Source organism: Zosterops lateralis (assembly GCF_965231275.1).
Source record: "Zosterops lateralis genome assembly, chromosome: 4".
Taxonomy (NCBI): domain Eukaryota; kingdom Metazoa; phylum Chordata; class Aves; order Passeriformes; family Zosteropidae; genus Zosterops; species Zosterops lateralis.
This window is the reverse complement of record NC_139765.1, coordinates 14,322,557-14,348,008: the sequence shown is the minus strand read 5'-3', so window position 1 is coordinate 14,348,008 and position 25,452 is coordinate 14,322,557. Positions and strand designations below refer to the sequence as shown.

Below are 25,452 nucleotides of genomic sequence, written 5' to 3'. Positions count from 1 at the left end.
TCGCTGACAGTGGTCTCTGGATGAAACAGACAGTGAGTCTGTACTCCAGGTTTACTATCAGTCAGGTTCAAGAACCAGCCAGCACCAAGACCCAACTCTACTAGAAATCAGTTTTAATGAGTTTGAGTGTTCACCAATCTGTTGGCACCTGCAGTTGCATCCTGTGCACATCACATGCTTAGAGAGAGAGGGTGACTTTTCCTCATTGCTTCCATGGGAGATGCCTTGGCTCCCTCTGATCTCTTTCACTTCAGACTTGATAGTTGGGACTAAAGAAGGAAGGAAGCCCCAAGTTCAGAGGAAGGCATGTGGAACAAGGGGCTGTCATCTTTTAAAGACCACCAGCTGGTCCCTGGTCACTCTTCTTTACTTCGTCTTGCCTACTTTCTACAGGGGCATTGGACTTCAGAGCAAGATGGTATGGTGTGTGCTAGCTGGCTTGGGAAGATGGATGAGGTTATCCTGCAGTGTCATGTTCCTGACAGCTGCACCGTGCCAAAGGTTGTGATCCATAGGACCTCTTGGATAGGAAAAAGTAAGCAGCAAGAGCAAATGTTGCTGCTGGGCTCAGCTGAAGAGACATGGTCCTGAAGATCCAAGAGTCTATGACAGAGGAGCTACCATGATAATGGACAACAGAAACACAAAGCGGAGGAAGAGAAAATTCCCTAAACAGAAAATCTAGAAGGCCTGGAGGTCAGAAAACCAGGAAGTCTGAAGGTCCAGAAATCAGCTTTTCATTCCACAGAAGTTCCCTGGGTTGTGGCCTCCTTTCCTGAGGGTTTACTAAGGACCAAAGCAGATGACTGTTCTCAAAGCTGAAAACACAGTCCAGTCCCTGAAAATAGGAATGCTGCGAGTGCAATGAGGTGATAGGTGAAAGCCATAGTGTTCTAGTCCATCTTCCATACCTTCGCCTCTGGCCAGCTCCTGCTCTTGACTTGCTCCTGGCTAACACTGGAAGTGCTGATTTCTGGGGAAATGGGCTCATAGGAGCAGAGAGACAGACTGGCAGCCAGCAGACCCATCCGGACACACGTGCCTGTGTCATGTTTAGCAAGCATCCCTGCAAGGATTCCTGCCATTAAACTGTGGAGGGAAACAAAAATGGTTTTGAACACGGGGGGAACAGCTTTGAACCCAGGAGTGTGGCTGTTCATTTATAAGAGCTTTCATTTGGACCCCAACCAGCACTTACAGCAGAATATGTTACACAGGAAGGCTGAAGTTACAATGAATGGGTTTTGCTTTTTCTACTTCTATTTTTAGAGTACCAAATAGTGTCATTTATTTGCATTTTTTGTTCTTCTCATCTGAGAAGTTGAGGTACTTCCTCTTATACCACATTTTCTATTCTCTTCAGTTTACCAGGTGAGGTGGGAGAAAAGAAAGGAGCCTAAGAAGGGAAGAATATAATTTTCCCCTGCTCTCTATTATTTTGTCACTTCTCTGCTCTTTGTTGGTGCCTCATTATGTCCTCGTTATATTGGTGCCTCCTCTCCCCAAAGGATAGGATGGAGTGAGAGATAAAGTTTCTGTATCTGTGTGAGAGGGACAGCAGGCACAGCTGGAAAAAGAAATCCAAAGCTGAAATTATATTGGAAAGCCAGATTTTTAGGAAACATTTGCTGTGGTTTTGCATTTGAGATTTCCCAGTAAAAGTGATGTGAGTGCAGTGTTTGGGACAGATTGGGAGCAACTACTGTATTCACAGCAACTACTGTAACATGTTCAGAAGCTAGGAGAGGACAAAGGAGAAGGGAAAGAGAATGGAGAAGATTATCACATTTTAGAGGAAGAAGCAAGGACAAGAAAATGTGATGGCAGGGAGGATTAATAAGCACATCTATGGAGAAGGTAAAAGGAGCCCTTATTTTGCACTCCACCTAATTACATCAACGTCTTTTTATCCATAACAAAGGCCTGAAGATTATGACTTCCACAAAGTGTTTAATCTCTCAACAGCTCCAGGAGTTGAGAGTAAATATTTGGGGGAGCATCCCCTAGCAATTCCATGTGTGAGCATGTGGTGTTAGGTTGTCATGGCAGCTGTGGGCAAGGAGCAAACAGACACTACACTCGTGCTCAGCTCATGAGCAGACCTCTGGAGAGGTAGAAGAGCCATAGGGTGGAGGGGAGGCATGAAGTGCCCTGGGTCACTGTTTCTGGATTGCATTGTCCCCTACCAGTGCTTCTAGAGTGTGAAGGTTCAGGGGATCTAAGCTGGGAAAGTGTTACATTTTAGATATTAGAAAAGAATTCTTTCCTATGAGAATGGTGAAACATGAACAGTTTGCCCAGAGAGGTGGTGGATGCCCCATCCCTAGTTGGATGGGGCTCTGAGTGACTTGATCTAGTTGAAGATGTCCCTGCTCATTGCAGAAGGGTTCAAACTAGATGACCACGAAAGGTCCTTTCTGACCCAAACCATTCTGTAATTCTACAGTAGTCCTTTGAAAGTGCCACCAGGCTGGACTTGGGACACATAACCAGAGTTTGTATGCTATGGAGATGGCTTGTACAGCATTGTAGTGTCCTGGCATTTACAGTCTGATTTGGCACTCTTACTCTGTAGAACAGGGATTTCCAGAGTTCAGGGGAGCAGTTGGGGTTATTAGGAGAAAAAAAACCCTGAATGAACAAGGGGACTATGAAAATTCCCCCTCACGATCTTGGGGACTCTGGGGAGAGGAATTTCCAGATCAATGTTATTTCAGGAATGGGAGCAGTAATGGGCCCCAAGCTTTCAGATAGGTTTGGAAGGAAAAACAAGCTTCTGAGTTGTTCAGTGTAACTCAGTGGAGGTGGTTGGCAGTGGTGCATTTTATCTCACCTTTGGTCTTCCCTTGAATTTTAGAAAGGAAAAGGAACCCTTAAGAAAGATGTTTCCTTTAAATTAGCATCTAGAAAAAAAACTTGTAATGCAGTAAAGAGTACTTGTGTTTTGAGCAGGTAGTGCAGAGGGGAGGTTGTGTCCCTGAAGGGGCTGGCTGGGGACATGTGCCCAAGGCAGTGAGCAAAGCTGAGCTTTCCTTAGGTCAGAGTGACCCCATGACTCTCCTCCAACCCCCATTCCTCTGCTGTTATTACACCTATTGCTCCAAACAGCCATTTGGTCTTCTTTGGAGAAGGCCAGCTTGCAGTTGCAGTCAGCTCATCTCAGAGGTGATCTGAGATGCAAACAGCATGTCCTGGTGTTAAGCAGGCTCACAGCTTGGCAAGAAATTGATTGGTTTTGAGTAAAACATTGAGGACTCTCTATGTTAAAACAACAACAACAACAACAACAACAACAACAAAAAAAAAAAAAAAAAAAAAAAAAAAAAAAAAAAACCACCCACACAAACCTTTTCATTGCCCACACTGATCAGAGAAAAAAGAAGTGTTGCTATGTGGAGTTATTGCTAGGTAAGAGTAGAAAGGGAAAAGGAAATATCTGTCACATACAGACTTTTGGTCTAGCCCAAGGCAATGAAAGGACAGAATCAATTACTGCAGCGTATGGAGCAAGAAGAAAAAAAAACAACCTGACTGCTACATATAGTTTGTCAAGTTAACAAGGAGCATAATAAAATATTACTCTGACAGACTGAGAATTGATCACTGGGGCTAGGAATAATAGCTGTCATTCCCCACTTCTATGTATGGCATTGTGTGAACAGCCAGGCAAATTATACAGCAGACTCTTTTGAAGCAAGAGCTTCAAAATTGACAGAGGCAAATGCAGAACCTGATGAAATGCTTTTACAGGGCCATTTTAGCTCTTGAGTGACAGTTCCACTTCCATTGGAGAAGTGTGGAAGTAAGGCAGTTAGTTAGTAAGACAGCTTTGATGTAAGGTGGTTTACTTTGCTTTTAGCAGGTCAGCCCGGAGTAATTCAGAATTCTTAGATTGCCAGTAAAGACTTGGATCTTGAAGAAAAGCAAAACTAATACTGGCAAGCCTGGCTTCCAAGATGCTTCGGGGGACATTTCTAGCAAGCTTTGCAAGGAATCATTGTAACCAGCTCTGTTCTCATATCCTTAGTGTCTCCTCCTCAAGCAGCAGGGCGTCGTTGCTTTTCCAGTGGAATTTCAAAGGAATCCGATTATGGCTCTTTCCATGCAACAGGAGAGGACAAAGCAGCGACATACCTGTCACCAGCTCCTGAGACGTTGACTATCTCCTCCCTGCTGATGGGGATGGCAGGGTAGTGGGCAGCACAGAGCGTGGCAGCAGCAGTCTGTAGGAGGAGGGAAGGGAAGTTAGTGGGAATTGCCCAAGTTGATAAGGCCTGATGCGCCTGATGCCAGATCCTTATAGATGGCAAAAAAAGAAAAGGCTGGAAAAAAAGGCAATGATCTTTATTTTTTTCACACTTTGATCATTTAAATGAAGCTTCCTGCAAATGAAGCTCATGAATATTCACACAAGCACATTTAATTCTAGCTGACTCTAAACACTGCTGCTAGGAGCCAGCAGTATATGGACAGACAACTTGATTTTCTTTCAGAGCTGTGTATTCCACCCCCCCAAACACATACATTTTCCAGCAGTGATGCTATATTTCCCAGGACTGCTGCCATGACACTAGAAATAGCAACAGTGCCATATGGTCCAAGAAAGAAGCAACTGAGAGCTCCGAGGTAGTTTTCCAAGCCCTTACCTGCTCATGAGCTCCTGGATAAAGAGAGATGCTCCCTCCCAGGCTCTTGCCACACAGGAGGACGCCGTGAGCACCGAGGGTCACCACCACACAGTGCAGATGGGCCAGCAAAGGGCAGGCCAGGGCCACTGCAGCCTGGACAACATCCTCCAACCTGGATGGCAGCTCTTCAGAGAGAGGAGAGGGAAAAATGTGCTCTAACTGTAAAGGTCCTCATCCAGCCTTTCTGTGGGCTGACACAGCCTATTTATGAGCACTTCTGCTGCTATTTATGGGCACTTCTGAAATGTGGTTGGTAATTTTTTTTTTTCTTTTTTTCTTTATGTTGTGGGAAACATGGAATTCTCCAGAGTTAGACTTCCACACTGTACTTCTGTGCTGAGGAACCAACTCTCAAGGGACTAAGCATATGTCTCTAGAGATCAAAAAGCTCTCTTGAAGAATGGCCTCCTTGTTTCAATGCTGTTGGAATTCCATTTGCATTTGGTGGGGTGTGTCATTTCTGCAAAGTGTGGTACTGCTGGGACAGGTGTCCTCTGAACATCATGCCTCAGGGACATGTTGACAAACCAGATATTCCTCCTGTTTAGGTGATGAAGTGAGACAAATGGGACCTCTGTTTTTGGGCAAGGAGCCATCCCAGGCCTACTGTGGGCTCTGAAAGGTCATCAACCCATACAGCCCACACAGAGATGGCAGTAAGGTGCAAGATACCATGAGGACTTATGAATCCCCACTATGTTATAACCCAATTTGCCTGTGTTAGAGGCTGAAGCAGAAAATGCTCTTCTCCAGGATCTAGGTTATCTAAAAAGTCTGACTGACCCTTCTGAGTATTCAATACCTGCTGGCAGAGGGTTCCCCAGGGTTCGATTGATTGCTCTCAGCTCTTGCAGGTTGGGGGAAATGTATGTGAGTGCTTTCCAGCTGTCTGAGAGGAACGGCTTAGAGGCCTTGTTCTCATCTGTTGGCTCATAGCATACTTCAAAACAACAATGCAATTGGTTAGTTAATTAATTAATTAGTGGTTCATCTCTGTGTCAGAGCAGGATGCAGCATAGAACACTTAGCATAATCTGCACAACTAGAGTTACACCTTTAAACTATGAGACACTTAAATATTTTTCCCCCAAACTTGGGACAAGGTCTCCCAAGGTTTCCTTCTCAGTGTTCAGCAATGAGACAGCTGCTTCTAGCTCTGGATGATATAACCAGACCCCACTTTTGTTACTCCAATTAGCTGGTTTTGGAGCCTCTGCCAGGTTTTTAGATCACTGTGTCCTTCTTTGGGAATTGCTTTTAAAAAGAAAGGTGTAACTCCAAAGGTTTAGGAAGCCTTGTGAAAAGTCCCCAGTGTACCAGTGGATGGGGGCTTTTTTTTTTTTTTTCTGAAATGGAAGACAATTCCTCTCAAAAAATGCTTTAGCACTTTTTCTGAGAAGCAAACTATATTGCTGCTCAAACTGGCAGAAGTGCTCAAATTGCCACTCACAGTGAGTTTAAAGGCTCAAAGAGCAGTATTCCCTGGCCTTCTGGCAGTGCTCAAGGGCTTTACTATCTATGCCTCAGGAAACATAGTTCAGCTGCACAAAGAGGAAAACTCCAGAGAAATCCAAAATGTTTTATCCATTTGACGCAGAGTGGCAGAGTACAGAAAGAGGTGCTGAATAACCTGTCATGTCAGACAGTAAGTGGGTATCTCCAGCAGGCAGCAGGGATATGCCTGGACTGTGTTGGCACACATGCTATGAGGGCAAGTTCTTACCTGCCAGCTGGTGCTCTCTAGCTAGTTGGCAGATGTACTGAATAGTGGAGAGAGGCACATTTCCATCGATGCAAACAAGCGGGGCCTGACACAGGTTTTCCTTGAACTGGGACACCTAGTTAAAATCCAGGGCACATGGGAGAGACAGACTGAGTCATTGCAGAGGGACAAAATCATTGCTACTCAGATTTTATGTAGGATTTTGACTTGTATTCCAGCCTTTAGGTGCAGGCATGAACCTAAAAGAGTGATTCCCTAAGGAAATTTGATTTTTCCATTTGTTTCATCTTCTCTTCTTCTCCTTCCCCTGCTCCTGGCCATTAAGAGCTGGACTCAAGGGGCAGGGCCCCTCCAGCATAGAAAGGTAATTGCTGGTCTTCATTGGACCACTACAGGGACATGGAATGCTGCTGTTTAATCCCACTTTAGGATTCCTTGGGCCATGCCTGGCTTGACTCCACCTTTGCTCACACTGTGTGTCATTTGGATGTCCTCTCTGCACAGTGTCTCCTAAGACAGGCTGTTCAGCAAGGTGTTTTACTCCTGGGCCCCACTGAACCCCGTAGGGATGGGGTACAGTGGAGCAGGGGAGCAGAGAGCTGCTGTTCTCTCCTTAGGCTCACTGAGGTCGCACACCAATTGCTGGGATGCCAGGCCAGTGCTATGGGCACTCAAGCAGCATCCCTCCACGTCTCTGCCAGCCCTGGTGAAAAGAGGGGCTGCCAAAATGCACTTTGCAGCACAAGACTGGTTCAGAATTTCCACTGATCACAGCTGCTTTGTAAAGCTCAGGAGAATGAATCCCTCATGTAAGGGTTTTCTGTGCCAAAGCTTGGGGGAGGCAGGGTGGGGATGGAAGCTGGAGTAATGACCAGATTTTTCTCTAGGAAGGCTCCACCTCATGGAGATGCCACTGGTAAGTAAATTGCACTTAACTTCCATGTTGCTGTCAGTCATGAAGCACGGGCTTTTGTTCTGTCAATAAAAGGTTGAGTAGGAAAGGAGAGTGAAGTGATGGGGCTTTCACTAAATCACTCCTTAATCACTGCTGCCATTATGCTTCCCTGAGGTTTTTGAATGTTTGGATGTGCTGAGCAACAGTTTCTATTGATACAACTCAGTGTGTAGAAACAACAGGGATGGTAGGGAAGGGATGGAACATGAAAATTTGCTTTAACCAGTGTTCTGTCCACTGTTTTCCTGCCTTTCCGTAAAGGAAAAGTATGGGTTAGGGTTATAATCAGGTTAATTTCTTGCTGGCTTTAAGATGCAAAATTATAAGTGTGCTTGGATAAGTTAATGAGGAGGATTCTGGCCTACATATCATGGATGATGGTAGTGGTAATATTTATAAACCAGAAACAGACAGAAACTCCATCTGGGTCAGCAGTAATAGGGGGTTCTGGTGTCTTGTTACGCTGCTGTGCCAGTGGCCAGTGTCCAGGGTTAACCTTAGCATCTCCCATGCCCTCTACACACCCATTCCCTCCTGGTACAAATGTCACAAGGGGCCTTTCCTCACTCTTTCCCACAAGAAAAGCTCACAGATCTGAAGGAGTGCATACATATTGCTGTGTGATCTGGTGGTGGATGTCCATGTCTCCCAAGCTGACACTGAGCTCCCCAGCACTGGTGATCACAGCACAGTAAGTGGCTGTGCTCTTCCCCTCCAGCTGAAGGACGCTGCTCATGTCCTGAAACAGAGAGGACAGTTACACACTGAGCATGTCTCTCTTCTCTGCCACACTCAGCTCACTCCTTCTGTGCCCACCTGGTCTCCAGCCCAGCTCACTGCTCCCTCTTGGGAAAAGCAGCCTGTCAGGGGTATCTCAGTCTAGACAATGCTGGCACATGGCCATTTGTTAATATTTGCAATGCAACAAATGCTGCAGGTTAAAGCAATCCTTTAGTAAATGAATGGCAGGTCTCTGCTGTGCAGTTCCATAGGTTGTGTCCCCTGTAACAGAGGAGTAGTCTGTGGCCCTATCTGCTCCAGTCACCCAGTCCCATAGCTTGTGTGGGACAGCATCTCTTGGTGGCACTCTGCAGACAGCAGTGGCTTATGTTGGCCACCTCACTGACTGCCCAGCCTGATTCTGAGCCCACTCTGGGGCCATTTCTACAGCAGTGGGGCAGAGAGCCATAGGGTGTCCTTCTTTTGTGGCTCCTGGGAATGATCTGCTTAGGGAACTCAGGGCATATCTTGGAATGAATATGTGGATGGAGAAATGTATCTATCTCAGGAGCTGACAGGAAGCTGGAGTTTTTAGGGAAAGGTTCCTTTCCAACACTGGTGGGAATGTATTTTGTTATAGACAAGGACTGCTTGGTGACTGGCCAGCAAGGCCACCTTCCCTTGGGAGACTGCTCACTTGGATGGCACAAACTGTGCTGTGTAGAGAAGAGATTATACACCAGCCATGGTGAAAAGCCTTTATAACCCATCTAGAATTCAGGTTCTCATTTCTTCATTTTCCAAGTTGCTCAGGTAGCCAGAACCAAGGCTCCATGGATCCCAGGCTCACGAGGGCACTAATAATAGTCAGTGACCCAGACCAGCCCCAGCTGGGGCCTGCACTGACACCCTGCCTTGACTTCAGTCCTGCCTTTTCTCCATGGAGTTGCCTGATGGCCTAGATTAGAGCTGCCCTCCTGGCTTTTTTTGCTCCCTGCTGGGGTGCTGATATTCTGCCTTGCTGTCCTGGGGAGCTCCTGCTGCTCCCTGACCTGTGGACAAGCTACTGCTGAAGTCAAGTATTCCCCAATGCACAGTGTATGCAGCTCTGTAGAGGATCCTGCTTCTCTGAGCTTGGGAGGTGCCCAACCTGCAATTCCAGCTCAACTTTTTTTCTCTCTTGGGCTTAAACTAAACCAGGTTGATTTTGGCAATGCTCTGTGTGTCCTCAGGTTCAAGGTTTGCATGTTTCTCATTATGTTTAGCCTTCACTAGAATTGTATATGGTTGCTCCTGATTTACCTCTACCTCCTCCAACACCACTTTCTGGAACTGAATTCTGAGCCCATGGTTCAGACTCCAAAATACACCAAGCCTGTGTTTTGGAGGTGGTTCCTTGCCTTCTAATTGTCTGTCGCTAAAAAAGCATTGAATTATTCCTACTCTTCCTTAGATGGAAAATGGCTCTGACATCTGCCAGGCTTGGGAAGAATTTTCCCTCTGTGATGTCATCTCTTCCATGTTCCTGAGGTGTCACTTCTGTGCAACGTACCATGTGGTGGCAGTAGTGCAGGACAGACTCTAAATGCTCGTCCTTTCCCAGGGCTGACAAAAAGCGAGGAGCTTGTCCAAGACGGCTTAAACAGTCTAAAAAGCAAATGGAAACAAAAGCTATTAACAAATCCAGCTGATTACTGTGAACACAGTGACAGCTGGTGCAGCATGGGTGTCTCTAGGAAAGCCCTCTCCTGAAAAACTTAATGCTCATCAGTCCTTGCCTAGAAAGATGTTCAAGATGCAATTGAGCTGTAGCTGCTGTAAATGTCTGCTTAGGGCTGAGGGAAATGTCCTACAGAGAGCTGAACCAGTATCCTGAAATTTAAGCTTATTTGGAACATCTGGGAGTGGAGGAAAAGAGGGGGAAGCAAATTCTGCTCTTTTCTGGCATCATCTCCTTTACCATCACAGGCATGTGGGTTTTCCCACGCTGCTTCTGAGCACAGCATTTTCTGGTGCTGGCCCTCCCACACTACTGTTCCCACCATCATATCTTACTAGAACCACTGAATCTGAACATATTAATGGGAAACCCTTCCCGCTCTCCTTTCAAGTTACCACAAATTTTACCTCCATGGGTGGCGTGGGTATTTTGGGTGGGTTTTTTCCACTCAAGCTTCTACATTTGTGATCTGAAGTGGCAGTAGATATGTATTAGGAGATTGGGAAATGTCTAAAAGCTGGAATGATCCAAAAATTTTCTGTATTCTGTCCCTGTTAACTTCAGTACAAGAATACTGGTCTGCTGCTGCTTGTGGTGGAGCCACAGGTACTGTGTGCTCCCTTCCCATTGATAGGACTGTAGCTTTTCTTCCTCTACACTAACTCCTTTACCCCAGTTCCTTTAGTCCATCATATGTGATTTATCAGTTTGGAACTATGATTATTTCTTTCAACTTCTTGCTCTAAGCATATTTCTATTGTGTGTATATCCTGGTATTAATTAAATCTGAGGCTGCTCAGTAGTCACTGGAGATACTGATGCTTATTTACTTTGATTCAGGGTTACTGCACCATGTGCTAGTTAACTTCATATTTGTGGACCTTCCTTTTCCTGATCTCAACTCCCTCCCCTCTTATTTCTTGGAAAGAGCCCCGCCTTTTCCAGGCAGTCTGCTCACTAGTATATTGCCTAATGTGTCCCAAATCTTGTCAGCATTCACCCTCTCCTGCTGCTGAAGGAATACCAAAGGCCAAATCACAGCTGGCATGCACCCGCAGGCAAATGCAAGCACCAGGCACCTGCCAAGTTCCTTCCAACACCGCCAAAGGTTCTTCTCACTCTTCCAGCATTTGTTTGCCCACCGCCCTGGAAGACAGAACTGTTAATTGGCAAAACTGGGAGGGCTGCTTGGCATAATTGCTACATCTCCATTATCATGTGAAGTTGATATTGCTGAAACATAGATCAGCAATCAGAGGGAGCAGAGGGCATCCAGTTCACAGATTGAGGGCAATACAAACTTTTCAGAGATTGTTTCAGTGAGTGTGAGCAGCCCTCTGAATTCACCTGCTCACAACAACCTGGGACTCCCAAGTTGCTGGGGCTCTGCCTTCCAGGCCACTTAGCTCCCACCTTAAGCAGTTTGTGGGAGTTATTTATTTATTTATTTATTTATTTATTTAATTCCCTCTTTGAGTGTAAAATGAGATTTGTTATCCTTGCCTGTGCTACCTCTGCACCTTATCCATGGAAGGATCTGTTTCAGAGACTGAAGAGTTTTTCACTGACCCATTGCTTCCCAAACATATCCCACATTAAAAATGCCCTTCTTTTCCACATGTGTGGCTACCAAATTCTTTTCTCTTGCCTCTGCCTCCCACTCCTCTGTCCATCTGCCTCTCTGTCACAGACAAATTGCCAGAACACAGGCAGTCGCTCACCTGTCTCATTCTAATTCTTCTTCCAGAAGAATTACATCAGTAAGTGCTCAGATCAATTTGGGCTTCATCTGTTTATCAAATGGTTTTAAAGCTCTTGTTTCATAAAATACTGAAAATTCTTTTCCATCTCTGAAGTCAGCTTGCCACAGGCAGTCTTAATGCCTGTACACAGAAGCCCCTGGCCCAGTCCCTCTGCCCCACACCAACCCAGCTGCACAAGAACACCCCTGCAAATAATATTTTCCTTGCTTGTAAACACCACTATCTATTCTAACCAAGAAAATGTCTTGCCATCTCACTGTAAGGAATATTCTGCCCCCAACACATCCATGTGCTTGGGCATTCTCAAAATTCATTCTGAAGCTCCCCGAGAATTCTTCTTCCCCTGTGTGAAGCTGCACATCTGTCCTGTGCACACAATGCTTTCTCCTGCATCCAGCCCTGTGAGGGGCTGCTCTCCCATGTAAATATGATCTTTTGTTTCTCTCAGCTGACCTTCAGGCTCTTTTTCTTGGCTCTGACTCTCCCCAGTTCTGTAGTCTACAGGATTTCGTGCTAATTTTGATACCTTTGCTTTTCTGTCTGGCAGTTCTCCAAGCCCTAAACTGTTCAGGCCACCTGAGCAGAACCGCCTGTATATAAGTTACCTATGGCCTTTGTTAATCTTTGAAGTGCTTGTCACTCCTCAGTAACACAAATGCCCCTCCCTTGCGTTTGCTTGTGCCCCCTGGGAATTGCCCCTGGTACTGTCGGGAATGAGGGTATTTCCATCTGCAACTGTCTCCTGTTAAGGGTTGCAGATTTCAAAAGCAAAATGAGTTTGGCTGTTTTAATTCTGAAGCTCACTCTCTGTAATACAGGCAGCCAAGGGGAAAAAACCCTGAAACCCCAACACCCCAAAACACAAAGCAAGGGTGCTTTTTTAGGCAAGTCAAACAATGTGGCTTTGAACACTGGCTCCTATTTCAGTCTTAAAAGAGGGTCTAGCTGCCATCAGCAATAAGTACAAACTGTGGTTCATGTAATTCCATTATCTGGTTTTAAAACTGATGCCTGCAGGAACGGTAAAAATACTCCTTTTGCTGCCTGGCATGCTGATCCTCTATTTTAGTTCCCCATACACCCCAGAGGCAGAGTTTCTGGGTGTCTTTTTTATGCCAAGCCCTGCCCTAAAAGCAGATGTAGCAGTCTCCAGCTGGGGGTGACCTCTCCTGTTGTACAACCCCACAGGCCCTAAAAAAAATGAAGACGCTAAATCTCTCTTTAAAGTAGCAGGTGGGTACTGTGAGAGAGAAACCAGCAGCTGCCGTTTAAAGAAAAAGAAATGAGCAGCTCTCATCACACCTTGTCAATTCAGTTGTAACTCCAAATCTGAATGGTATTCAAATATCTCTTCTTGGCTTTGGGTGGGGCTGGCTCAGATTAAAGAATTTTAGGTGAAAATGGGCTTGCTAAAAGTGATCTGAAATGAGGCTGGGCTGATGCCTTCTAGCAAAGTTTCAGAGAATTGAGGAAATCTCTGGAACCTTCTTCCATGTCCTAAGAGGTTTGAATTCTTAATGTAAAAATGAGACTCTGCTCAACTTCTGAGTATCCTGAGAGAATGATAACCATAATGCTTTTTCCAGCAACTTTCTCTGAGCAAAATTGTTCATCCTTCTCAGCAGGTCAGATAGTTACATATTAAGCACTTAATGGATAGCCTTGAAAGCCATGTGGGAATTGCAACCAGGTCAGAATACGACTGCTTTCCTGCTGAGACAGCACGAGGAGTGAGTGGTACCCAGTGCTCTGCAACAAATCCAGCAGGCATAAAGGTGGGATCTGCTGGGTGTTAAGCCCTTTGAAAAAAATCTGTCTTTAAAAAGCCAAAACAATGATATTGAGAGGGGCTTTTCCTCTGTGCCTAACCACAGTTGCTGTCAACAGGAGCCTTCTGGGGGGCAGTTCCCAAATCCTCCTGTGCCTTGGCATTTGGGTACCAGCCACAATGAGCTCTAGGGCTCGCTGAAGGCAGAAGGGCAGCTAACACCTCACTTTTTAATGCCACATTAAAAGCCCCCTTTTTCCCTTGTTAGCTGTTCCCAGCAGGACCTACACTGGTCCTTGGCCCCCTCACCATGCTATCTATAGGTGATCCAGGGATCTGCTCTCATGTCTGACATGCCACAGAGTGCCTATCCATCCTTGGACACAGCTCAGCTCCTTGTCCTGATGGCTGAGCGTAGGCCATCTATGGTATTGGCTACATTACAGTTGAAGTAGCTGAGCTTTTGCTTTTGCAAGCTTTCATAACTGATATCACAGCATATTTCACCCATGACCATTATAACATTATTTGGCCCCTGTATCATTGAATAGCCAAATTCCTTACAGACATCTTCCCCAGCACATTTTTCCTATCTGACTGACAGCTCTTCACAGGCTGTCCCATCTGATGGCAGAAGCTTCCTGCCTTGGCTATCTTCACAGAGTAATTTGAGACACCAAACAATTTTTGAGCAAGCTTCACCACCTCAATCTGTAGTACTTCCTATAGCTCAACAAAAACTGTACAGGCCATGCAGGCATTTGCATGGGGGAGTCCCAGGTTTGGTCTGCTTTAGCTTCTTGTTTGTTTCTTGTTCAACCCAAATTGAGACAAAGGGTGTCTGGTAACATTTAAAATGTTCTCTTTTTTAAAGCGATCTTTTTTTTCTTTTCCTTTTTTTTTTTTTTTTTTTTTTTTTTTTTTTTTTTTTTGTGTGTGAGACTCAAATCCTTCATGAGTACTCGGCACAGGGACTCTTGCTCCTATTTGTGCTGCTTTCCATAGCTGAGGCAGTCTCAGCCAGCCAGAGATGGCTCTTACAGGGGATTCCCCCCCTGTAGGGAGAGTGCATGGATGATACATTGCTTTGTTCCTCTCTTGAGTGTCAGGGAGGGTGATTTTCACCATGGGGACAGAGTAGGTCAGTATATATCACTCCATTATCCACCTAAACAGCACACCAAATACATAACACTACATCTCCCAAGTGTGTGCATGTCATACATGAATAACACCTTCCCCCCAGCCCCTTTGGCTTGCCACACCTGGAAAAAAGTGAAAGTAGCTGGAATTACATTGGTGCTAAGAAAACTGCTACAGATACAGTACCACGATGTCAGGGTTCTGTGCCTTGGCTATAAAGTCAACGTTGATACCGCCAATCACCACCTTTAAGACAGAAGAAAGAGGTAAAAAGTGGTTGGAAAGACTTCAGGAAAAAGTTTCCAAGTCTTCTTTGCTTTACTTAGTCACTTCTCCCACCCTCTTGAAAGCTCTCTCATTCACAGTGTAAGGGCCAGTGCTTATTTTGTATAGTTAGATACAGGTTTGAACAATCCCAATCAGAAAGAATCAAAATCTCCTCTTTGTTGCTTTCTGAATTTTGCCTGCTGACAGCCAGCCCCAGCATGGTAGGTGGGATATTACAGTGGACACACAGGGATGTTGATGGTTTCTCTGTGTGATATACCAGGCCTCAGAAACGTTCAAGCACTGGAGTGTAAAAAAGCAAAGAAAATGGGGAAAAGTGGGCAGAAAAATGCAGTAATTTCTTGCAGGCTCCCAGGAGAAATCGCCATACCCAGTGACAATTTACAGATCGCTTCTTTTATTGTCCTACAAAGCCAGAATAAGCAGTTCAGCTCCACAAACAGGAAGTTTCCAGATTCTTTGGGGACATACAGCTGCTTTTTCTCATCAAATGCTGGGTTATTGCCTCTGGAGTCACTGCCATCTTTTATGTTGACAAATCTTATTGCAAATGGGTTTTAGAAAATCTTTCATGTCTCTAAAGAACACCTAAAATAGATTTCCTGCAAATTACATGGCACAGACAAAATCCAAGAGAGTGAATAGAGTTTTAGGGTTATAGTAGATCTTGTTTGGGATGTGCTGTAACTCTAGTGATTTTGTCAATCATGAGCAGGAGGCCAACAAAAAGAGATATTTTTATAAACATTCATGGCTCAGCAGCTCAAAATATTTCTCCCTACCCTCTTCCAGGTCTACTCCTGTAGTCACAAGTTCCCGGGTACTAAGAGCTATGGAGCTGAAGCTGTACATAAGGGCACAGTAAAAGGTGAAAAGGTGATTAAAGTTTTAATGGCCTTGATGGTCTAAGACTTAATGAGATTAGGCCATTGTCAGTATCTATTCCTTGTAAACAGGGATAGATGAGAGGAGGAGAAGACACCTTTCAAGAATAACAAGGGAAACTAAAAGGAAAAGGTCTGAGAATTCCAAGCAGAATGATTGGTCCCTGGCTGAGTCATCTTTTACTTTTAGGAACAGATATAAATTTATCTTGTGATGTCAGTAGAGAGGCATCCTATGGAGGCCAGCAGGGACTCACTGGTTGGGGTGCAGTCGTGTCCTCTCCCCTAGGACGGTTCCCCTTCCTTCTTCTGGCTTTCTGTAGTTTGCTCAGGGCCACTGCAATGCAGCTGCCCACTCTGGCATTGTTCTGGATCAGTGCAAGGTCTGTTTGGTGTTTCTTTGAGGAAAATTAAAAATGCCAGTAAGTCTGACTTGTTAGACGTTTATGTAGGAACTGTTTAGAGGGAGAAAGCAGTAAATACATGCTGGGACTTGATAAATTTGATCCCCTATACCATAATCCTTTGGGGACAAGTATAGTGGGTTACAATGCTGCATGAAAACTGTGATTTTTTTTTTTTTTTTTTTTACCTTCCTCCCCCAGTGTCCACAGAGTGGAAGTCTGCCTTTGAAAGGTGAGGGATAGAAGGAAAGGCTTCACATAGAAAAGAGAAGGTAAAGTACTTAAATTGCAGCAGAGAGCCTAAAAACCTTAGAGGATCTTGGTCAGCTTTTCCAGAAAGAGATACCTACTGAGATTTTGCCAAGTCAGTATAAGCATTTTTTTTTAGCAAATTGCACTGGGAGCAGAGTATCAGAGGCTTTGAAAGCCCTACTTTGCAGCTGCATATAGCTCATATCCAAAAATGCCTTTACCATTCTGCCCTGATTGGTCAGTTCTCCTAGGGGGTTGACAGCAGAGCCTGGATGTGAATCTGGCTCTCCCAGATCCTACACTGGCATCCTACTCTGCTTTCTCTTGCCTGTGCAGTAGGATTCCTGCACATCCAGGGTGTTTGTCCTGCAAGGGTCTCTTTCTCTGTACCCACAGGGAATGCTGGATAAGGCAGTGTGCTCTGGGGAGCCCAGGGACCTTCCAGGGTGCAGCCCCAGCACAGACAACAGTATCCAGAGATTCCACCACAGAGCAGGCAAGCTCTGGGGTCAGATGTGAAGGATTTCTTTGGGCTCTGGAACACCTGCCATCTGTGCTGCCCTCCAATTTTTAATGTAAAAGCGGATGAAGGCAGTAAGGATGTTCCTGAAAAATCAAGACGCAGGTGCGACACTGAAGCGTTTGCTCCTTGCTAGGCTGTCAATAAAGTGACAGTATTTCCTACCAGGCATTATCAGAAGAGATCAGAAATACACAGCGGGTTTTTTTCCCCCCAGTTTAGTAAGAGGATACTGGAGTCCAATGATTTCCCATCAGTTAATTCTGTGAGCTTCTGTAACAAAAAGGGGGTCACTTCTTTGCCTGTGATTCCTTTAGACCTGTAAATAGCAAGAAAATGCCCACAGATGAGTTGAAATGGCATCAGAAGAGAAGCACGGTTGCCAGCAGATACTTTATCTCCATAACCACATACCATAACAAGTCCTGTAAACAAGCTTTGGGTTAGATAAAGGTACAGTTGAAAATAAGTTGTGGGCTCACCCATGCCCAAGGTTAAGCTGTGGCTCCTTCAGCAGTGTCCCTGAATTTGTTTACTTCCCCAAGACTATGGGCTGAGCAAAGACAGAGGCTTAGGTTGTGTCTCACCTGGTTTGGCTGAGAGCTTGCTGGATGGCATCTTCGATGGCCTGGCCCTCTGCAGCTTGCTCCTGGGGACAGGGCACTGCTATCAGCACTCCGCTGCCCAGACCCAGCCCCAGAGCACTGTCTGGGAGAGGATGGCAATATTGTTAGTGACACTCCTTGCAGAACTCAGGTGCTGAAGGAAAAGGACAGAGGAGAGTGGGCACAAGGTGTAGGAAGCCTCAGAGCTCAAGCTCCAGTTCTCAGCTGACCCAAGATCAGGATCTTTTCCAGCGGCCAACCAATTCACATCTGCCTATCTTTTCAGTCTGTCTGTACAGTAAAAGGGGCAAAGGCTTTTATTTCTTTTTTAAACTGATTCCCCTTCTAAAGGCCCAGAAGCTATTTTTGTCAACATATTATTACATGTCACCTCCTCTTCACTAGGTGGAATAACACATGATTGAGCATACCAAGGTGGCTGCAGCTAGCTTGCAGTTTTACTTGCTGTAAAGACTGGCCTTCTCTGCTATTGTATTTTCAAAGCACTTTTGATGCAGGAATGGGGGAGGTGGAATGGTGTATTTTTCAGGGCAAATTTTTCATTTTTCTAATTTTTTTTTTTTTTTTTTTAAAGAAAGTGCCTCATCCAGGGTAATTCTTGTGTCTCTCCTTTCCAAGACCTTACATGGGCCTTTGCCACCTGAAACACACCAATGAGTTGAGCTGCCTCCTCTTCATCCCGGACATGATATGGTGCTTGGAAGCCACTCTGGCGTGAGAAGAAGGCTGGGAACTCTCTTGATTCTCCAAAGGCAGCCACGCACACACCCTGAGTCTCCTGCAGCAGTAGAGGTGAGATGAGCACGTGATCAGTGAAGGGAACAGGGAGCCAACTAAAGAATGGGACTTTCTTCTAACCAGAAAAAAACTGCCTTTCTTTGGCACAAGTCGTGGTTATTTTTGTACATCCCATTCTATTCTATCCTCTCACCAAGAGCCAGACAAGGTAAGTGGCTAGATCAGACTTGGCTCATTGAGGCAGAGTGGACATGTGCATCTTTGTGTGTGCTCAGGGCTGATCCAAAGCCATGCAGCTGTCATTGGCACCATCCTGAGTCCAAGATAACACCCTGGGATCTGAAGACATGTCATAAACTGACGGGATATAAACGAATTCTGCTTGCAATTGAGAAATATCAGTGTTGGCTGTCACGTGAAGTGCTGGCCCTGATGGTTTCCAACATGCCAAACCTTAAAAGGTGACTACTGAAAATCATCTGGATTCCCTTTTTAATTCTGATTTTATTTAGTGTTTGATGGATCTAGCTTTCCTAATCTGTCAGTTTCTGGGAGCATCTTCCGAGAAAAGGAAATCTAATGCCAAAGAAAAAGGACATGGCTAGCACTACTTTTGACCTCAGTTAGAGCAGCTGCTGGAACAGCCCGTTGGACATGGATAGATTTATGTTACGGAGCAGCCAAGGGCTTGTACAGCCCCAGGACCACAAAACTGTAAATATGGCTTCACATCCTTTCAGCAGCAATTTCTTAAAATCTTTGGCTTAGGACCCATCCCGATGCCACTGGGCACTCTGTGGTCAAAGAAATGCCTTCAGACACCACAGACCATGCTACCTACCAGATATTCCAGTGTCCTGCCAATATCAAGAATAGACTTGGCTCCTGCAGATACAACAGTGACCGGAGTTCGTCCCAGCTCTGTCAAGTCAGCACTCACATCCAGAGCTGTCAAGGGACAAGCAGCATTGTGTTGGTGATTATGTTGTACTCCAAGCTGATGAGATCTGACCTCCTAAAAAGCCACATATGCCCAGGATGCCACTGCCTGCCTTTATAGCTGGCTAGATCAACAAGCAAATATTAAAGGATTAGATCATACCTTTAGGTGTTGAGATAGAAAGAGGTATTGACAAAAAGTGACATGGCTAAGGGCAGATGTGCAGCCTTGTATTCTATCTCTTGCCTCTTTGATCACATTGATAAAGAGCATGCAAAATTTTCGTAGAAAAGAAAGAAAAAGGAGTTGTACAGCAAGGATGAAGTTCAAGGAGATGCAATATCATTGAAGTAGATTTTGAGTTTGGAACTGACAATGCTTGCAAAAAAGGAAAGTACCACAGGAGCTGACCTCAGGAATCCTCCTGGTCTGGAATTCACATCACATCTGAAAGGCATGGCATACAACAGGGCACTGCACTTGGGCTGTGCTGGAAATATATATGGTTGTGAGGAGAGAAAGCACTTAAAAGCCACAAACTCTACAGCCAAGACTGGGCCATCTTCCAGAAAGGAGCACACACCTCTAACACAGAGCACACTCCTTTGTGGCAAGGCTCTTCTTCTCCTCAGCTGAGAGAGATGATAACAGCACTGTGCTTGGCAGCCAGTATCAGGTTATCCAGCCGTTACAAAGAGGGAGAGGTGCAGTCAGCTCCTGTTGCACCAGCAAATTATATCAATATAACCCCTTGTAAGCAAAGGATAAAGAGAAACTTCCACTCCCTCAACTGTCTAAGCCTCAAGAGGAATATTTTGAAGCTTCTGGAAAGGGGACATCAGGGAGAAAGCAACCATAGTTTGATCAAGAAGGACATTAACTTTATCCTTCTGAACAAACACTCACTGTAGGACAGGCTGGGAAAAAGAAGGAATTGAATAAAACCGTAGCAACAGAGTGAAAAGTAGAATGTATGGATGTTCTTACTGTTCTCCCCATCCCGATGGACACCTCCTATGCCACCTGTCACAAACACAGGAATTCCTGCTTTGTGTGCTGCGATCATTGTTCCAGACACGGTAGTGCCACCGGACAAGCCCTGTCAGGGAACAACCAGTCACAGTCAGCACCCAGGGTGACAGGGAGAAGCACATACAGCTGTGGCCTGCCACACAGCAGTGTGAGTAGCTGACCAGTAAAATTCTAACACAGATATTCCTTTAGCCAAAAAGGCAGAGGAATTCACTTAGGAGCTGGACTCTATAAACCTTGTGGGTCCCTTCCAACCCAGAATATTCTGTGATTCTGTCAATCATCTGTCATCTTTGCTATCCAAGCTGTTTTTTCCCTGATAGCACAGGCCTTTGTTGTCCAGGGTGTTCCAGGGGCAGCTAGTGGCACCTTTAACTGTCACTTTAAGCCTGGGATAGTCTAAGTGTCACGTAGTTTACATGCAATGTGATAATGTCCTATCATGCCAATAAGAATATTCTTAGCCAAGTGCCCATGGCTCGCCAGCACAGCAAGAATGACTTTTCAGGAGCCCTATTTCATGTATGTCATTCCCTTACTGTGTTGTATTTTGACTCTTTGTTACGGATGCTTTTGTGCTTACCAATAAGATTCTACTTCCCATGATATTTCTGAGAGGTTGAAAAGCCACCTGGCTTGAAGCTGGAGAGCATGATATTGTTGCTAGAAAAGCAACTATACTTCACTAGGAAAGACCACACTAGAAAGTTTGCATACCATACCTGGCTGAGGACAAAAGGAAAATCTCTGCGAGACACTTTAACTGCACTTTTGCTGCTTGCCAAGAACTTGAGTTCCTCATCTGTGAGTCCCACATGGATTTGGCCCCTCAAAATACCTACAGTGGCTGGCACTGCTCCATTTTTTCTTACAATTTCTTCCACCTCTCTGGCCATGCTGAAATAAGATAAACAAGACAATAATCACAAAATTAGAGATGGAAACAACCAGGCAAGAAAACTGTCATGTTTGATGGCCATCATTCACAGTTCTACAGTTCTTGTGATTTCAGCTACATCCTGTTCTTCTTGTATCTGCCTCATGGCAGAAATCTTTGCACTTGAACTTGCGAAAGTGAAGGCAAGGATGGCAATGTCCAAGCTCTGTTTCATTTTTGAGAAAAATCATTTGGTTACAAGCAAATCTGGTTGTACAATGCACAACTGAAAATAGGGATCTTCTCAAAATAGGACTTTTCTGTATCTTTTACCTGTTATTTCTCTGACATCATAGACCTTCACAGAAACCCCAGGTAGTTAAAGTCCTGCTCAAATGACCAGGATATATTTTTTCATAATATAGTCAGTGAGATATAAAGTAACAACAGTGCCAAAAATCTGCTCCCTTAGGGTACTCCAGGGCTGCAGACTAAGCCTAAGTTTAGTAGATTTTGTACTTATCATTCACACACTATCTTTTTTAGGAGCAGCTTCTTCTCCCTTTCTGAGCTATCTGGACATATGCTTGACAATCTTTAACTACTGAAACTACCTCTTCCCCAAATCTAGTTTTTAGAGCTTCATTTTAAGACAGAATGTCAGGCAGAATAATGGCCAGGTAAAAAGCAAGATGGAAAATCAATACCAAAACCTTTGTGTTTTCCGGAAGCAGGGATGGAAGGAAGAGTGCAACGATTTCTGGCACTGTAACTCAATGCGAGTCTACTGAAAACTGATAAATAAAGAGTAGATGTGGGGGGTTCCATGCAGGGTACAGGAGACAGTGAGAAGGGACCAGGAGCTCTCAGAATAGCTGCTCTGAGTGGGCTAAGGAACAGATTTAATTATTGTGTTTCAATCCTTTTTGCATTACAAAAGATACAGGAAAAGAAAGTGCAGAGTGTTTTCAATGTCTTTACAAACTATGCAGCTGAAAAGGCTGATAGCTCTCTTTTAAAGCAAGTGGTGACAGTATCAGCTGTTCCATTTTAAAGGAAGCCAGAAATTTAAGGTGATGGATAAGGAGATTACTAAGCTCCTAGATTTGTCCTTAAAAGTCCAAATCCAATTGTTTTACACTTGAGCTCAAGTCTGCATGCCTAAAAACCTGACATTTCCATTTGCTCTTGCAACAGCTTTGGCTTGACCAAGAATACTGATACCAATCCAGTAAGTTATGTGCTTCATTCTCAGAACTTCACTGAATGAGGAACATCAAAATCCACCACCTCAAATTCAGAGGATAGGCCATGCCATGTGTAATGATGGTGCTTTCCAAGGCTACAACGGGTCTCCCCTCCACCAGAGCTTCCTGTACAGAGGGATGAATCCTGACATAACCACCTGGGGATAAACACAGAAGAGTGAGTTATTTGTGTGGGTATTTGCAGTAACTACTGAGCTGTTTTATAAAAAGCAAATTGTCGTCATCACAAATTTATCCCCCTCTTCAGCTGTTCCTTGGAGTGAATTTACAAATAACTTTAGGAAGACTATAGCTGTGTTTTATGTAAGTGAAATGCATGCAAAATCTCTACTGTTAATATGAATTATAATCCTCATCACCATCACTGAAGGATCCTCTGCCACCATTTTTGCAGTTGTATGGTTACTGGCTCCAGTAACATTACTTGAATGTTATTGTGAACAAACTGAGCCCTGCAACCATGCCTAAAGATGGAAATATATTTTAAAAGAGTGGAAGCACCCAGGATACCATAGTAACTCAATGTATTTTAAGACTACCGTACACCAAGACTATTGTGGCTCTTTGCTGTGCTCCAAGAACTCTGCCAGCAAGTTCTCTGATGAATTCAGATGAGGAAAATGCTTTCCACCTAGGAGCTGTTTCAGAATGCACTACTCACCATGCAGAAATCTTCTCACATGGGTGGTCCCACGTGCCATGCAGGACAAGTGTCTTCCCAGGCTGAAGGTCATCTTCCCAATCATCTTGTGCATATGGATGGTCCTGAGAAAACACAAGTCAGGTGAAAAGGAAAGATTGTAATTTAGCAATGATGTGACCCTGAGAAGCTAAACGTATCAGTTCTTGCCTTGACCTTGGAAGGCAGACAGGCCTTGCCTAGGAGATTGCCTGGAATCCTCTGGTGTTTCAAGCATGAGCCAGGGTGTCAAAACAAAATGTTAAGGTGCAGAAATGGAGTTGGAAGGGGTCACCTGGCCCATTGTCAATGCTGGGCTGAAATCGTGATGGAGTGGAGGAAAGGATGAGGAGTAACAAACTTGGAAGAATTCTGAAGCAGAAAACCTTTTAAATTCCAAAGTGACCTGCTCATGATAGATGTCAGGCCCAGCCACTGCCACCTCCAACATGAACGGTCACAAGAAGGAATCTCCAAGGCAGCACAGAGCTATAGGGATATGAACATGTTTTTTGCCGGTGTCTAGGAGAAAATAAGCAGCTCGAAAAGGAGCTAAGAACTGACAAACCAGACTGGAACTGCAAGGGGGAGAGAGCAGCTTTCCCCAGAGCCGGGAGTGCTTTAAGCAGGCTCATGTTACATCATCCTTCTTAGCACAGTGCCTTGGAAGCAGAGTGGCAATTCAGCCCCAGCAACAAACTCCAGAACTCCTCTGGTCTCTTAGCAACTCCTTTTCACTCTAATTAAATTCATTCCCAAACAGAGAAAGAGGGGGAGAGAGCTGTAAATGTTAAGAGAGTGGTCTGGTATGGGCCTCAAGGCAGTTTCACTCAATGCCTGGCTGCTTCACATACTTTCCCTGGGCTTTTGGCCATATCCCTCCAGTTTCCCTGTTCCTCACCCCTTCACTAGGAGGAAAGGATTCCCTTCTTCAGTCCTTTGTGTTTATTGTTAATTCAGATGGCAAATTAATTAAAATACAGTACTGTGTTCCTATTACACTTATCAGAACATGGCTCTGCTCTCAGGGCAGTGTATGGCACTTCAGCTATATATAAAATTCTTTTACGCAGGGAGAGCGTATTTGCCCAAATCTAAAGATTTCAACTATACAGGACAGCTTGGGCTGTGCTATTTAAGAAGTGTGGAACTGGATCAACTAGACAAAATACACACCTGACTGAAACACTAAGATCTTCCACTTTCCAAATCCTTTTTATGCTAAGCTCAGCAGCTTGAGCTGTTCATGGGTTCATGCCAATGTTCTGGTATGGCTGTGTGTGTGCCTACACACCCCTTGCTCTCTGGGGCAAAGTCAGCTTCAGAATAAATTCATTAAGCCAACAGGGTTATGCCAAGGATCGGTTTGAGGCATTGATTTAGAAGAATTAAAGACTGTAGTCAAAATAGATAGTGCTGAGATAATGTAGCTAGGACTTCCCTTTTGCTAACAGAAGCCAGACTGAAGGAACTGATAAATCTTGGAAGGAACTGATAAATCAGGGAAGCTGTCAAACTAGGCTTTTGCATCCTGAATAATCAATAGACCCCATGAATACAATACAATCATAAATCAAACAGTCCTGGAAAAAACAGGATTTAGCTGTCACGAACACTAAAGGTTAAAAAGTCAAGGGAGGAAGACCCATCTTACTTCATCATTTTGGGACCCCACCCTATAAAAAAGACCACTGACCCATTTCAAAGAACAAACTACACATGCTTGGTGGCTTTTTGGGCTAATTACCATACGAAGCGGGGAATGGGAGGTACCAGAGTTATGAATATGCATTTGTAGTTTGTGTATTCAATACTCCTGTACATAAAAGACCCTGTGATCATCTGTAAATTGCGTGTGTTTCTGGGAGCTATCCCGCACGCTGCTGCCCCGCATCGTAATAAACATACACTTTCTAACTTTAAACTGTTAGAGAGTCTTTGTCCGTCATAGTTGGATATTGGTATTAGATCAATATCCATAGTTTTTTAATAAATCAGGTTGAGCTGCTCGAGTTGTGCTCTGAATTTTAACAACCCCCCAAACTCTGAAGCACATAGCCAAGGAGTGCCCAAGCTGCACTGGCCAGTGGATAAAAACCAGCTGGTCATCACCTGAAACACAACAGGGCTGAGCTGATATTCACGGGAAGCTCGGCCAACATTCAGCCTGAGCTGGCTCAAAGATTTTTAAAGCTTGGCAAGTTTTGCTTGTAAGGCCCATAGGACCTTTTGCCTTGTAACCAAACTTTGCACATTCAGAGTGCACGTTTCAGGCAGCTCGAGCACGGGGGCTGCTCTCCTCCCGCCTCCCCTGTGACCCTGCGGCATATCCCAGCTCATGGAGCAATGGCCTGGTGTCTCTTACCTCGCAGTGTCTGTCTCATGGAGGGAGGCTGGGCGGGGACTGGAGCCGTGCCTGGGCAGCCCTGGGAGGAGGCAGAGGAGGGGGTGCACTGGCCACAAC

The 25,452-nt window shown here is 44.8% G+C and overlaps 1 protein-coding gene across 3 annotated transcripts; it reads right to left on the bottom strand.

The window, feature by feature from the left end:
• Positions 1-96: 96 nt before the first annotated feature.
• Positions 97-25,452, bottom strand: LOC310908799 (pseudouridine-5'-phosphate glycosidase-like). 3 transcript variants are annotated; one of them, XM_083860190.1, is made up of 19 exons: positions 25,354-25,452; positions 22,971-23,074; positions 22,332-22,446; positions 20,887-21,061; positions 20,120-20,231; positions 19,034-19,140; positions 18,106-18,232; positions 17,416-17,536; positions 17,062-17,147; positions 15,910-16,037; positions 14,667-14,726; positions 10,886-10,952; positions 9,639-9,733; positions 7,977-8,105; positions 6,412-6,526; positions 5,491-5,628; positions 4,647-4,813; positions 4,135-4,223; positions 97-1,089 (listed from the first exon to the last, which is right to left on the bottom strand). In XM_083860190.1, exons 2-19 carry the CDS (start codon positions 23,062-23,064, stop codon positions 894-896), a joined length of 2,121 nt encoding a protein of 706 aa, XP_083716316.1. In that variant the 5' UTR covers positions 23,065-23,074; positions 25,354-25,452; the 3' UTR covers positions 97-893. The 3 variants fall into 3 exon arrangements, with proteins under 3 accessions (XP_083716316.1, XP_083716317.1, XP_083716318.1); XM_083860191.1 differs by lacking the exon at positions 5,491-5,628; XM_083860192.1 differs by lacking the exon at positions 4,647-4,813 and having other exon boundaries at positions 979-1,089.

What these genes read in the sequence shown, in the direction of transcription:
- LOC310908799 (XM_083860190.1), bottom strand. Translation starts at nt 23,064, where the DNA reads ATGCACAAGATGATTGGGAAGATGACCTTCAGCCTGGGAAGACACTTG. An exon ending in TAGAGAGCACCAGCTGGCAG is followed by an intron (nt 5,629 to 6,411) that starts GTAAGAACTTGC and finishes GTTGTTTTGAAG; the next exon opens with TATGCTATGAGCCAACAGAT. An exon ending in GTCTCAGGAGCTGGTGACAG is followed by an intron (nt 1,090 to 4,134) that starts GTATGTCGCTGC and finishes TTCCCTCCACAG; the next exon opens with TTTAATGGCAGGAATCCTTG.